Here is a 15024-nt window from a genome sequence, read left to right as displayed (position 1 = left end):
CTATTGAACTTCAATGAAATCGCCTGTAGAATCACTTTCTATAGCACTAGAGCTATCATCTACCTCATCTTCACGATCTCCAGCTTCAATTTGTGTACGCCTTATAGCTCTAATCCCTGCGAACTTCGAATTTGGAGATACCACAACCTTTCGCCTTTTTCTAGGTAATGCTTCATCTAATTGATATTCTAGCTTTCTAATCTTATTCTCTGCCTCTAAGAGTTCATAATCCTTAGCATCGAATCCTTTTATAATCTTGCGAAATAGTAATCTTCGTGTTGGCAAATCGATCTCCTTCTCTTGAATCATTATATCTCTATATTTTCTGATATCGGCTCCTTTTTGAGGGGTTTTCCATTGAATAAACGATGAATATATATTCCATTGAAGAATAGGATCATCATCAGATTCAGGATTAAGTGATAAAACCTCTCTATTGCTATTTTCAAGCAAAAGTCGACTCATAAGAGGTTTAGCCATATTTTTGGGCCAAAGACCACTAGCTTGCCACCCAGACTTGATATTTTGAATAGTTAAACCTTCTATTCTAGCCTTCTGATAGCAAGAAAGGAAATTGCGCTTTCCAATTGGTGAGGAATCGGATAATAGACTTAATTTATTAAGTTCGATTCGATATGCACTTTTTAGGGGTGAGAACACAGATAAATCGAGTGGTTGTAGTACGTGTGACGTATGTGGTGGGAGAAGTAAGAGATATATGTTGTTATTAAAGCATTCTAACATAAATGCTGTAGTTTCATGGCTTCCGTGTCCGTCCAAAATGAGGAGTCTTGAATTTTCCGGCTGAATAGGGGTAGTTTGAGGGATATAGATCTTTTTCAGCCATTCTAAAGCTGTAGCATCTGTAGTCCATCCATTTTCTGTAGCGGTAAAGTTCCAACCCTTGAATAGAGTCAAATCTGTTGGAAACCATTGTTGTTGAACTGATTTTCCCTTATATATTACAAGGGGAGTAATGCTTTTTCCATTGGCTGAAATGCATTCTATAAAAGAGGTCCAAATTCGAGATCCAGGTTGCTTTTTTTGAATAAATCTTCGATCAGTGCTTCCTACTACTAGTCCATTAAGACCCTGACCCTCCATTATACCTGCTTCATCCATATTCCATCTGTTGGCCGGCTTAATAGCCTTGATTTCAGGGATTGCGAGGTTCCGGAACCACTTCTTAATAATATCAGATGTAGCACCTGAAACTCGTGCAGAATCGATTTGATGTTGCTTCTTAGTTCCAATATTAGGATGCCTTCGAAAAAAGCTATGTATCCATTTCTTTACAAGTGAGGGATCCTCCCCTCGTACAATAAGGAGGTGCTCTGCCATCTCTCTGATTTGACGATGTGTAGGGCTAGTACCAAGAGCTTCCTGTACTAATATCCATTCTGCTAGTCGATTCTCCTGAATTGGAGATAACTTTTGAAGTATTTGGGCGCCTTTTTGATGCGAAACTCCACCATATATTCGATCGTGAAGTGTGGTACGTGGAACACCATAATCCAAGCTAGCTCTTCGTATGCTTGCTCCATTTGTAATCGCTCTAAGAGCCTCTGCGATATCTTCTTCGGTATATCTATTCTTCATATCACAATTATAATAATATCAAAATTTCAAATCAATTGATTAAAGCATTGTTGAGTTATTCAAAGTATAAATTTTATAATTACTCAAAGCGGTGTGGTTTTTGAGGTGGTCGAAAAGAGGGGGTGGTCGGAAAGTGGGGTAGTTGACTTATAGATCACTATCAAGATCATTCTGAAATCAAACTCAAGGCTACGATTTCATAAAAATAAATTTTGTTTCAATGCAGATGGATAATATATCTGATTGATGGATATGAATTCAATATCGAAACAACTCCAGAAAATATTAATTAATCGTGATGTGTCATCGAAGATATACTCATCAAACTTTCCACTATCTTCCATCCCCTTCATTCCATCGCCCCAATTATCAATCCTAGTAAAGTACATACTCAACGAAAGACTGATTCCATTAACACGCATTGGAATCGATAGGAAAAGTGTATTTGGAATGGAGCTAAGGGGTATATATAAATATACTGACTCCCCATCAAGAATATCTATACGCATCACCTCTCCCTCTCCCTCTCCCTCTCCCTCTCCCTCTCCCTCTCCCTCTCCCTCTCCCTCTCCCTCTCCCTCTCCCTCTCCCTCTCCCTCTCCCCTAGCCTCACACAATTCAACTATTCCCCAAACATCCCACTCTATCATTCCCACTCTATCATATATCCATCCATCTTTACATCCAACATCCCAATAAAATCCACCACAACCCATCTCAACCTCCCCCATGATCACCACCAATAACACAAAACCTAGAGAGAGAAATCGGTTCTCTCCTATCTAGATATCTAAACACAAAATCGATACCCTACTTCCCTATGAATAATTCATAAAAACTATCTCCTCCCCCTAACTAAATTATTAATAAGAGGAACATATCTTCTAGACTAGACCTAGATCTTGAGGTTTATACGAGGAGAATGACTCAACGTGAATCTGATACGCGACTCGGGGGTCAAAATATCAATTTCTTTTTTGTAGGGGGTCGATTTGGATATGTTTGTGATAAACTTCAAGCTCAGGAGGGTATTCATTCTTTTATATTGTTTAGATTAATCAAAAGATGGTTGAGTAGAATGAAAAGAGGGGATAGGTGTTCGTGACGATTTCAAGCATATAACACAATAAGAGATTGGAAATTAGTAAGTGTTAGAAACGATAACATAAAAAGTAGAGATTTCCCATTTTCGCTAAACACAAGTTACAACACATCTCCATATCATTCCCCACCCATCGACAACCTCCACCTAAGCGCATTCACTACCCCCATCGCTCCACTCATACTGCACCAAGCTCTCATCACCATTCGGAAGTAAACCCAACACCCAGCCCGCCACCCCCGTCCAAGACGCCAAACCCAAAATCCTATACAAAATCGCAATTCCCCAGTTCGTCTGCGGATTCATAATCCCCGGAGCCCCTGGCGCAAGTTTCTGTACGCCTTCCACAAACGGTCTCATCCTCTCTTCATAATTTTTCAATCCCTCTTCCCAATTCCCCTGACAAGCTCCCAGTTCTCCCGCAAGATAATACGCACCTAGAATCGCCGCACTAGTGCCCATTCCCGAGATAGGGGAGGGACAATAACCCGCATCTCCTACTAGTGCCACTTTCCCTTTGTAGAATTGAGGAGGATTTACCTGCGCGATTTCTTGCATATAGTAATCTGGTGCTTGATCCATTCCTTCTACAATTCTCTCAATCTCCCATCCCATATCAGACATTTCTTCTCTCCACGCACGTTTTTGTTCTTCGGGTGACATTTCAAGATACTTGACCAACTTGCACGTTTTGGAAGGATCGGTAATACTGAGATAGACGCGTGTAGTCGTACTCTCATGTATATTATCCGGACGCATCAATATCAAGCGTCCACGAGAAGCATTATACCACTTACCCCATGCATCATCATGGGGTTGTTTGGGGATGGTGAAATATGAGGTATATTGATACAACGATTTCAACCCGTCGTTTGGAAGCGGAATAACCAGTCGTCTAGTTTTCGAACGCATTCCATCTGCGCCCACCACCAGGTCAAAGATCCTCTGTTTCCCTTTCGCAAACGTAACGAGAACTCCCTCATCTATCTCTTCCAGTTTCGTAACGTGATCATCCCAAATATACTCACACGTTTCCTTTGTACTATTATAAAAAATCTCTGCCAAATCTCCGCGGATAATTTCAATATCACTCGTGAAGGAATTTCCATTTTCCGCCACGGGAAAAGTAGCTCGGGGAGTACCATTCTTATCCACAAATTGAAGACCCAGCTCATGGGTTACCTTTGAGCGGATGGTAGATTCGAGTCCCATGCGTGATATGACTGTACGAGCGGGACCCCGAATATCGACTCCTTGACCGGCGGAACGGAGAGCGGGAGATCGTTCGATAATGGTGGTGGTGATGGAGGCGCGGTTGAGCCAGTAGGCGAGAACGGGACCGGCGATGCTGGCGCCGGAAATGAGGATGTGGGGTTTTCGGGTTGAGGTGGCGGGTTGGGTGGACATTTTCGGAGGAGAGGTGGAGAAGGGGTTGTTGATAAGTGGGTAGTGCGGGACTGGGACTGGGACTGGGACTGGAACTGGGCCTGAGGAATCTCGAATTGAGTGTGGCCTGATGATTGTATTACAAAATGATATACCAGGTACGTGGTGGTTGTGTGTTATTCAAAGTTTATAGTTTAAACTTTAATATATAATCGTTCCTCCAAGTACTTGAATAGGTCGACGACGTTATATCGAGATATGAAATACAATCCGTGTTACACCTACGCAAATAGTGATGTCATGGACCTATTCCAGAATCCGTTAAATCAATTGGAAAGACAAGATGAAAGGTATTCGTAAAGTTGAATATGATATATGAAGTAGAAGAAGACAAGTAGAGAACTCCCATAACTACTATGGATGACATTGATATATACGGAGCACAACAATCCTACGCTACAAAACAAGTCCGCGACGGAGTTTGCTAATCCCCGTAATAGTAAAAACAGGGCTTAATACCGAAATCTTCATAGTTATATAAGTCGGGTATCCCACTTTCGGGCTACTCCTCTTTTAGGCCATCTCAAAAAAGCTCACTGTAGAAAACAACCTCCCATTTTAAATCTTTAATAACTTTACAACTCTTAAATCAATTGATTTAAAAGTTTAATATATTATTATTTATATTATATTTAAGATATATATTGAAGTTGATATTAATTTGGTTTTATATGTAATAATGAATAAATATTTAATTTAATAAATTGCTTTAGATTATAGGATTTTAAAGATTATTTTTCAAAACTGTATAAATGATTATCTATTTTATAATAAAGATATATAATATATATAAAAGATAGCCTTAATATAAAAGAAATGATTAACAAATTAGATATTAGTTTAAGAGTCTTTAAGTATTAGTTTTATATATTAATCATAAATTTATAAAATTAAGGAATATCTTTTCAATATTAAAGGAAGTGATTTTATATTTAGAAAATAATAGATATAGAACTTTTTTTAAAGGAATTTAAAGATTAAAATTAAAAGATAAGTTAAGATCGATTTAATATATATTAAAGATGTAATTATCAATATTATTAATTAATAATTTCTAAAATTGGATTTACTTTTAATTTGTTATATTAAGTTTTAATATCATTATAATATAGATGAAATAGGTATATAAAAAGGTTAGGGATTAAATGGACTAATTCTGGGAAGTTTAGAATATTATTTTATTTAGAAAAAGAAGTTTGGTTTTAAAGCTTGAATATTATTTATAAAATATATTTTAATTATAGGAAAAGTTTTTGATTCTTTTATTATATTAAAAAGGAAATCAATACAATAATAATAGTTTCTAGTTGATTTGAAACCTTATAAAAGATAACATTTCATTACTATAAATAATGAATAAATTATAAATAATATTATTTTAAAATAGCTTAAAAAGGTTTTTATATTTCAAATAGCCCTTCTTTTATTAAATAAGTTGAGACTCCTTATATTAAATAAATATAAAAGTTATAAAACTATTAAATTTATATATAAATGTTTTAAGTATAATATATACCTTTTATTCTTTCTATTATATATATTATATATCCTATAACCTTTTAATTTATTCGCTTTCTTATCTTTTAAAAGAGTATATAAACACTACCTTAATAAATTAGCCTCTTTATCGAATTCTAAAATAATTGAAAAAATCAATTTCCTTATATACTATTAGAAAGTACAACTAAATAATTTAATAAAGTATAATATACTAATTGAATAAAAAGCTTTAGGTTTATAGCCTCTAATTTATATTAAGTCTATTATATTCAAATTGTTGTTTAAAAATAGTAATAAAAAGTTATAAATTAGAATTTACTTTTTAATAATGATCTGTTACGACGGCATCCAATATACCGCGTCACATGGTCAGGAAGTCACGTGATGGACCTAGAGGATCTAGGGGATCGAAGAATAAACATCTAGATCCATAGGATCCAGAGGATCCAGACAAGACAGAACTGTAGGTTCTGCAGAGCAGGAAGGTCTATATAAGAGAACAGATTTCATTACAATGTAGAGCTTCGTGCTCAAGAACAATCATTAGTTTCATTACTATAGTTACGAGAATTGCAACCAGTTACCAACCTTATTGAATTCCTACTTGAAGTTTAGTCTAAACCACCTCGAGAGAACTCTAGACACTTCCACGTGACCCTAGAGGCAGCTCCCGTAACATGATCCTATATATTAATAAAATAAAGAGTCTATAATTTTAATTTTTAAAATATTTCAAAAATTTAGTAATTTAAGATTATATATATATATATTCCTTTAGAATAAAAAGACTAATCTTTATATTCACTACCAGCTTTTTAGGAAAATTACTAAGAGATTTGATATTAAGAATTATGAAATTCTATAATCTGAATATTAAATAAAGTAATTAGAGTATTAATTGAGGTAAATTATTTTTAAAAAGAAATATAAAATGAAAACTAATTTAAATTCGAAGTTTTTTAAGATTAAAAAGATTAGGGAGATATAAATTAAAATGAAAAACTATAAAATTAATAACATAGCTTATAGTGAACCAGGTTATATAGGAAACTGGGTCACAAAATTCAATTCTTTTTATATGATTTTGTTTTACAAATTACATATTCATTTAATTCTAATTCTAAATTACTTAAACTATTCTCTAACTTTTCTTTTTTAATCTTTTCTTTTAATTCTTTAATTGAATATTTACATAATCATCCTTATAGCTTTTTCTCCTTAAGTTTTTTTTTCGCTTTATATATCATTTTTAATACTTCCTTATTATTAAAGATAAATTAATTTTATAATTTGATTCTTTTATTTTTAATTCTTTTCTTTTAAATCTTAATTATCTTTTGAATATTAGTAAATTGTTTTCAAAATAGGGCTATCTCAATATTTTAAAATTCTACAAATCTAATTATTCTTTTAATATATTAACAAATTAGTAATATAAAAGAATTATTATTTACTAAAGTTTTATTAAAGGTTTAATTTACTTGCCTTAGTTCTGTTCTATTTAAAGGAGAGCTCCTAAATATAGATAAATTTAGATTTTAATTGAAGATTCTTATTTATAGAATGAAAAGTTATTAGAAGGAATTAAATGATAATAAATTGAGTACTTTTCATAAGGCAAAAAGTATTAAATTAGTTTCTCTTTAGTCAACTTTAATATTAAAAGAATTTAATACTTTTTTTCTAATATTTTGAAAGAATTCTATTCATTTAGCTTTTTAGATTTGCTTTATATTAGCTTGAGAATATTAATCTGTTACGGGAGCTGCCTCTAGGGTCACGTGGAAGTGTCTAGAGATCTCTCGAGGTGGTTTAGACTAGACTTCAAGTAGGAATTCAATAAGGTTGTAACTGGTTGCAATTCTCGTAACTATAGTAATGAAACTAATGATTGTTCTTGAGCACGAAGCTCTACATGTAAGGAAACCCTTTCCCTTATATAGACCTTTGCACTCTGCGATCCCATCGATCCCACTCACTGAGAGTAGTGGGCGTAGTGGGATCCCACTGATCCCATTGATAATAATCGGTGGGACTGATGGGATGGTCCATCACGTGATACTAGTCCCGTGAGTCTTGTCGTCCTGTCTTATTTCCTGTCCTAGGGCTAATCCCTTGGGAGCTTACTAATCCTAGCAAGACCTCTCTTGCTTACTGTGTCCTGTATTGCTTATTCTTCTTAGGACCCTACTGTCCTAGGAACCATGTCCTATGATTCAGTGTATTCTATAACTAATACTATATACATGCCTGAGGCTTTCCTTGGGTGCCTAGTGTCCCCCGGTATACTGCAGCTGAATCACTGAGGCCTATAATACCATTATAGCCTATAAGTCAGTGATTCTACAGCCTGTTACTAATCCGTTGTAACATTGTATTGATATATTCAAATATAATTATTCATTCTTATTTACTAATTATAACTTTTTAATTCGATTTTTGAATAGAATTGATTATAATATATATACTTTAAGTACTTTCAATTTCAAATCCAATTTCATTTATATTATATATATCATTTAATTCATATTTTCGTTTAATAAAACGTATACAAAATATATCAAATTAAATCTGAATATTCTTCAATGTTATCTTTTTAATTTGATTAAATTCTAATTGATATGAATAATATATTTTAAGTTTTGAATATCGTTTTGAAATTTATAAATCCATTTATAATCTATAAATGGAATTTCTATTAAAATAGGAATTTAAAATGATGTAATCTGAATGTATTGAAGATGAATTTTGTTAGCTATTTTCTTCATCAATATAAGTATAATAAAAAATCTAGTAATAATAAATTATGAAATTTATTGTACAAGAGTATTTTCTTTTATATTTGAAAGAATTTGAGTTATTTTGTAGAATTGAATATATAATTTCCTTTTAGTAATTTTAGCTATAAGAATTGACTTAGAAACTTTAAAATATTCTATAGTCTTTCTAATTAATTTAAATTCCTTTAATTGAAATATAATAATAGTATTCTATATCTTCTTTTCAATTTGAGAAAATATAAGAGGTGATTCAGTATATATAGCAAAATTTGTTAGGGTTTGAAGTCAATAATGGGCTAAATATGACCCAGTTCTTCATATGACCCGGTTCACTATAAGTTACATTATAAAAGATATTAATAATACTAATGAAAATATATTCTCAAGTATTTATTATAATACTAAACAATTATTAAATAATTAATGTTTTAATATCATATAATATAAATTTTTAAGGTGGTTTAAAAGAGGGATGGTCTGAAAATGGGGTACCCGACTTAGTCTAGTATCCGTGATCGATTGACAGCAAATCGCTTCTCAGTACTAGAAATCAGAAAATTTTCGGTGTTAAGGGAGTCGGTATGTTGGGCATTGTTCAATGGGTATATTTCCAAATAAGACATAACCGAAAACTTACGTACAATCAAAACTCAGTGGTTTTCGAGGTGCATATACATAATATACATACATGAGGCTATCAAAAGAAACCCACCAGTGAGTGGGACTATGAACTAACCGGTCCCTACAGAAATAAAATGGACTGAGGAATATCTCTCGATATCATGATTCGTTCATCTAGGAAGGAATGTAATGATCCATTCTATATTGAACAATGTGACATAGATTCTGATATCAAACAACTTCATTCTTCAGTTGTGAAGAGAAAGAGGCTTCGTTGGGCGTGATTTACGCGGAGTAGGTATGCGACATTGATTTCTTCCGCGTGGGGGGTAGGATAGGGGTAAGAATGAATCTTAACGAGGGAGGCGAGACACATTACGAAATCAGAGTGAAGAATATATAGCAGACACAGTATACACATTAATTACACAGCACAAACACTAGGACACCACGGCAAGCAACGAGGAAACCCTATGCCCAATCTTGCAAACATTATATTATACTGCACATATCCCCGATACCCTATCTCAATGTCAAAGCAAACGTTCCGATATATTACAATCCTTCCGCCCAAATTCCAATAATGAAAGTACACCATACCGCTGCACTGTCCGACAGAGGACGATTGCCAATCTTCCAATAAATGAGCGTGTACAGCCATACCAGTACCCCCTTACACCCGTTGACCTGAGCTAGATGCAAGCATGAAGGAAATAAACTCCACTACAACGCCAACGCAATAGAAATAATACCCATAAGCTCTCCTGCTTGTGATCGTACATCGTTAATTCACTTCTCCCCTTCTTGCTTTTAGCAAAATACCTCCTATGCCTGCGATCAAGTAGCACTAAACCTCTTCGTTTTGACATCTCCACTGGGTCGCTTCTTCAACGCAATAAATGTCTTGACCCTTCTCAATCTCGTCATTAAATCCTTATCCTTTGCATCCCTAATACTCTTCGCATCCTCTTCATCTGCAAAATCAGGTGCTAAATCATTGCCATTTTCATCGATACTTTCGGTCGTTCCAGGTGCAATATAACTTTTCCTTGAACCCTTTTCATTCTTTTCTCTCCCAACTCTCAACCCATGCTCACTCTTCAATACTCGTAACACAACTTCCCATCCCGCAAGCGCTCTTAATTTCTGATTTTGCGTAGCGGCAAGTCCATTCTGTGATACCGGATTGCGCCAAGGACAATATTCGCGATGTTGGGCGATAGGATCGAGACCAGGAACAATAGCTGGCTCGGTTTCTACACCTGTAGCAGAAATAGATCTACTTTTGAACATCCAGAGACCAAGAATTCGGTAACATGTTTGACATGAGACAGATTCAAGTTGTTGACCAAGACGATCATGCTTGTGACCTTGCCAACCACAGAGAGACATCATTAAGGCCACTTTATTGATATTGTTCGGAGAGTTTATCTGCCCTGATGCAGAAGACGATTGGAGAAATTCTTGGGGAAGATAGCTTGTAGCGCGATCGATATCAAGATCTTCAGGAGGTGACATATTAGAGAGGTATGGGAGGTGATCGATTCTCTGTTGGAGTTCATCGTAACGTTCGCGAAGGGTTTGGATAGTAACTGCAGATTTGTTGAGGGGTAGCTTGAATATAACATCTAGGCCAGAATCAGTACTGAGCGCGTGAAAAGAGCCTTTTTTTTTTTTAACATACCATCGCATCCTCTCTGTCTCCATGGACAACTCTCATCATGAGACGCGACAATAAGTTCAACATATTTATCGACCAACGCATTTTCTACTGAATTAGTTAGCGCAACATCACCGAAAACCTGCGATGTGAAAGAAATCCCCTACCAATGTTTTCCGCGATATATACTTCCTTCTCTTTCCCATCTTCTTCTTTCTTGTTTAATTTAACCAATATCTCTACATTGCAGAAACAACATCGAACTCTCTCCTTCTTCTGACAGACCCATCCTCTCTTCGCCCATTCGACTTCATTAACCTTTGCTGGTTTGGGCGTCCAATCCGTTAGGTTCGAGAAAGACTTTAATCTTTTGAGAAATTCCCCGCGATCATATGGGGTCCATTTTGGAGGTTCTGCCGGCGAGATGGGAGTGGCAGAGAGTTTATGAACGGGTGCTAATCTCTGACGGGCGCTATCAAATTCGGATGGGGCCGCCGATGATGCGCGAGTTAATGAAGATAATCGTGTCGCGTTTGTAGAAGAAGAGTATGAAATTCGTGGCTTCTTCATATTGGAATCGGTGTCATTCTGAGGTTTTTCGGGAGTTTTGTTTACTTCGAGAGCTGATAGGGAGGAATCCGACTTTTTGCTTCCCAAGCCATTCAGGAGGGCGTTGAATTTTCTTTTGGTTGTATTCATACTCGCGGCTGAGATAGTGACACTGAGTGACACTCTCTTGGTGCCGTAATTTCAGATTGATGTGTTGAAGAGGAATGTGATGGATGATGATAGAAGGGAAGGTTCTCTTTTATTTATTTAGGGCGGTTATTTTTGGTTGCTGTACACTACGAAAAAGTAATAAAAGACTAGATGACTACGTAGGTAGATGACTAGATGACTAGATGACTAGATGACTAGATGACTAGATGAGCTTTGTCGCAAACGCCCCTGCAATAATGAATCAAGTTTATTTATGCTTTACCTAGGTAACTACGAGTACCTACCTAGTACCTAGGGATGAATCTGTATGTATGTATGTATGTATGTATGTATATAAGATAGGGAACACCCAAGGCCCGTGCCGCCCGCAGTAGCTTCAGACTTCCTGCTTGATTGCTTGCACCTCGAGCTTGACTTGCGTAGGACCTGGTACGTACTGCTACTACTGCTACTACTGCTACTACTGCCGTACCTACCTACCTAGTAATTATTGCGAAAATCCCCCCCACCAAGAAAATTGGGACGACAAAGAGATTGAAATACCCCTCGATTCGCTCCAGATTTCCTTTTACTCGTACATAGGTATCTACTCGTACTCGAGTACAATCAATAGGTACATTCATGTCAAAGATTTCAATCAAGAATAATAACAATAATCCCTCGTCCAATTACTTCTCACCAAAAAGATTTCTATATACAGCTTTTCTGATTGTCATCCTGGCTTTCGTCACAAGGAAATTTTGGCCCCGGGTTACTCTTATATCTCATCACTTCTCTCCTACCCATATCAAACCACTTTCTACAGCTCCAACTTCCAAAATGTCTAACTACAGCAAAGAATTGGAAGTGGCTCAATTGGCCGTGCAAAGAGCAGCTATCTTGACCAAGAAGGTCTTCCACGAAAAATCAAAAGGAACTTTATCCAAGGACGACAAATCACCTGTTACAATTGGAGATTTTGGAGCCCAAGCTTTAATTATCCAAGCGATCAAGAAGAACTTCCCCGATGATGAGGTTGTGGGAGAAGAGGAAGCCAGCGATTTGAGAGAAAATTCTAAATTGAGAGATCAGATTTGGGAATTGGTCGAAGCTTCTAAACTTTCAGACCCTGCGGCCGAGAAGGCTTTAGGTGGTCCAGTGGAGAGTGTGGATGCTATGCTGGATGCGATCGATGCTGGAAACAGTGCTGGTGGAGCTAAAGGCAGAATTTGGGCTTTGGATCCTATTGATGGAACAAAGGGATTTTTGAGAGGTGGTCAATATGCCGTTTGCTTAGCTTTGATGGTTGATGGAGATGTCAAGGTCGGTGTTCTTGGATGTCCCAACCTTCCAGTCGATGATGCCGCTCCATTATCAGCTGATGCTGGTAAGGATGCATCAGATGATGAAGGAAAGGGTGTTTTATTCTCAGCCGTATTGGGACAAGGTGCTACCAGTCGACCATTGGGTACTGGAGCATTAACCACCGGCCGATCTATTCAGATGAAGCCAGTGACGGACTTATCCCAAGCTACCTTTTGTGAGAGTGTTGAAGCCGGTCACTCTTCTCATGGCGATCAACATGCTATTGCTACAAAATTGGGTGTCACCAAAGCCAGTGTCCGTATGGATTCCCAAGCGAAATATGGTTCAATCGCTAGAGGTGCTGGCGATATCTACCTCAGACTTCCAGTCAGCGCAACTTACCAAGAAAAGATCTGGGACCATGCTGCTGGAGACCTTATCGTGAGAGAGGCAGGTGGACAAGTTACCGACTCCGTTGGACGTAGATTGGATTTCAGTAAAGGAAGGACTTTGGCTGAAAATAAGGGTGTTGTTGCAGCTCCAGCGGCCATTCACGGTCATGTTTTAGAAGTAGTGAAGGAAGTTTTGGGAGCCAAGAAATAAATTGTACATATAATTTTTATTCATCATCTAATTTTGGCGATGATACTTTCTACACGCTTCTACATCATTATCACAGATACAACTACGTGATCTAGAAGTAACATTATCTCCTTACTAATGACCTTAATATTCAACCCCTACTTAATTTTCTTATTCTTCAACTTAATCTCTTCCCCATTAACAAAGATTCCCTTTCCTTTGTATGGTTCTGGAACTCTCCACTTTCTAATTTGCGCCGCAAAGAGCAATACAACTTCCTTCTCTGGTCCTTCTAACAATATACGTGTAGGTTGCGGTGTACTCGCTTTCACGAATCTTGGAACGGGTAATTCAATGGGATGAGAATATCCTACTTTCAAGACGACAAATTGTTGGCCTTCGAATTCGGGAGTTTTGGTTGTCACATTGGAGGCGGGTTCGACTGTGGCACGATATCCAACACCGACAAGGCGGAGAATAGCACTGTGACCTTCAGAAACGCCGAGTATATGATTTTGGAGGTAGGCGCGGGTGGTTCCTACGGTGACTTGTTAGCAAAATACTATACAGAACATGGATTGCACACAGAGGGAAAATGCTTACCCCACATCGCTCTTTGGTTTTTTACTTCTCTATCCTCCACTCTGACCGTTGCTTTCCGTGTATTCTCATCATGTTCGATTTTAATAAATGGCTCGATTGACATGGACATTTTTCCCAATGGCCCCTCAATTTTGACCACCGGTCTTCCAGCGACCGCAGAGCCTCTCGCCGGCGGAGGCGGCGGTATAACTTTAAAGGTTACTTCTGGAGGAATAGATAATACTGCGCTTCCAATATGAGAGTTTCGACATATTGATGCGGAAAAGGATCGTGAGACGATTGGGAATGCGGGGAGGAGGAATGAAGGAATTGATACGGAGGGAGTGGATGTGAGGACCTGGCTTATGCCTTTAGATCGAGCGGTCGACAACATGGTGGGTGGATTGCTGCTGTTTTGTTGCTAGGGTCGCCGTCAATAGAATTTGAGGTCGGATTAAATGTGGTTAGCGTGTATCTAATGTGGCACGTGATCTCGTGGACTTGAGTGATGTTCTCGAGTCTCGAACACCAGATGAAAACGCGTAAAGAATTGGGGTGATGAAAGATGGGCAAAATTTTCAAATTCAACTGAATAGAATGGATGAGTTTTTTCCAAAAGTTGTAATACTTTTAGATAATTCGAGCACAAGAAATTCACTTCGAGATCCTAAGATGAAAAGTATCGAGGTAATCGAACGTCTCCAAATGCATCACAATTTCACGTCACTTTAGGAAGGAAGAAAAATCCCCTCCTCAATTCACCCTCTCTTCAATTTCATATTATTCACTCTCTCCAGATCTGTTCATGTCCTCTTTCTGCCCTGAGGAAGAAGATAGCGTCTTCTAATTCAGTTTTCTCGATCTCTTCTGTCTTCACCCTTTCTCTTCAAACCTTCTATCTTCAAATCTTTGGCAATAACAACCCTTTTCAACGCCAGTGACCTGTCTCTCTCTGAAGGCTTCTACAATTATATCTCCATTTTCTATTCCTTATTGAATTATCTCCAGTTTCCCTGATTGACGACGTGCAAACTTTCAGAGAATTCTCCAATCTATCGTTTTCTGATCTTCGTTACCTTGCTTCTGAGACTCGACTCAAATTTACTGCTGGCCTATAACTTTGAAGACCCAAAGTCTCTCAGATCACG

The 15024-nt window shown here is 37.1% G+C and overlaps 5 protein-coding genes across 5 annotated transcripts; 1 reads left to right on the top strand and 4 right to left on the bottom strand.

Moving 5' to 3' along the window:
* Positions 1-1599, bottom strand: EAF01_010873 (uncharacterized protein; the record flags this gene model as incomplete). The annotated part of the gene is made up of 1 exon (XM_038919130.1): positions 1-1599. The coding sequence occupies one exon, from the start codon at positions 1597-1599 to the stop codon at positions 1-3; it is 1599 nt and encodes a 532-aa protein (XP_038765413.1).
* A 1249-nt stretch (positions 1600-2848) lies between these two features.
* On the bottom strand, positions 2849-4108 carry EAF01_010872 (uncharacterized protein; the record flags this gene model as incomplete). Its single annotated transcript, XM_038919129.1, has 1 exon — positions 2849-4108. The coding sequence occupies one exon, from the start codon at positions 4106-4108 to the stop codon at positions 2849-2851; it is 1260 nt and encodes a 419-aa protein (XP_038765412.1).
* Positions 4109-9885: 5777 nt separating this feature from the next.
* Positions 9886-11407, bottom strand: EAF01_010871 (uncharacterized protein; the record flags this gene model as incomplete). The annotated part of the gene is made up of 3 exons (XM_038919128.1): positions 9886-10676; positions 10733-10816; positions 10876-11407. The coding sequence occupies 3 exons, from the start codon at positions 11405-11407 to the stop codon at positions 9886-9888; spliced, it is 1407 nt and encodes a 468-aa protein (XP_038765411.1).
* Positions 11408-12247: 840 nt separating this feature from the next.
* EAF01_010870 (uncharacterized protein) lies at positions 12248-13315 on the top strand (the record flags this gene model as incomplete). Its single annotated transcript, XM_038919127.1, has 1 exon — positions 12248-13315. One exon carries the CDS (start codon positions 12248-12250, stop codon positions 13313-13315), a length of 1068 nt encoding a protein of 355 aa, XP_038765410.1.
* A 137-nt stretch (positions 13316-13452) lies between these two features.
* On the bottom strand, positions 13453-14270 carry EAF01_010869 (uncharacterized protein; the record flags this gene model as incomplete). The annotated part of the gene is made up of 2 exons (XM_038919126.1): positions 13453-13832; positions 13898-14270. 2 exons carry the CDS (start codon positions 14268-14270, stop codon positions 13453-13455), a joined length of 753 nt encoding a protein of 250 aa, XP_038765409.1.
* Between the last annotated feature and the right edge of the window lie 754 nt (positions 14271-15024).

The sequence above is a fragment of the Botrytis porri genome (assembly GCF_014898465.1).
Source record: "Botrytis porri strain MUCL 3234 chromosome Unknown BPOR_018, whole genome shotgun sequence".
In the NCBI taxonomy this organism is placed as follows: Eukaryota; Fungi; Ascomycota; class Leotiomycetes; order Helotiales; family Sclerotiniaceae; genus Botrytis; species Botrytis porri.
Note: the sequence above shows the minus strand (reverse complement) of the source record. Positions and strands in the feature narration are given on the sequence as shown.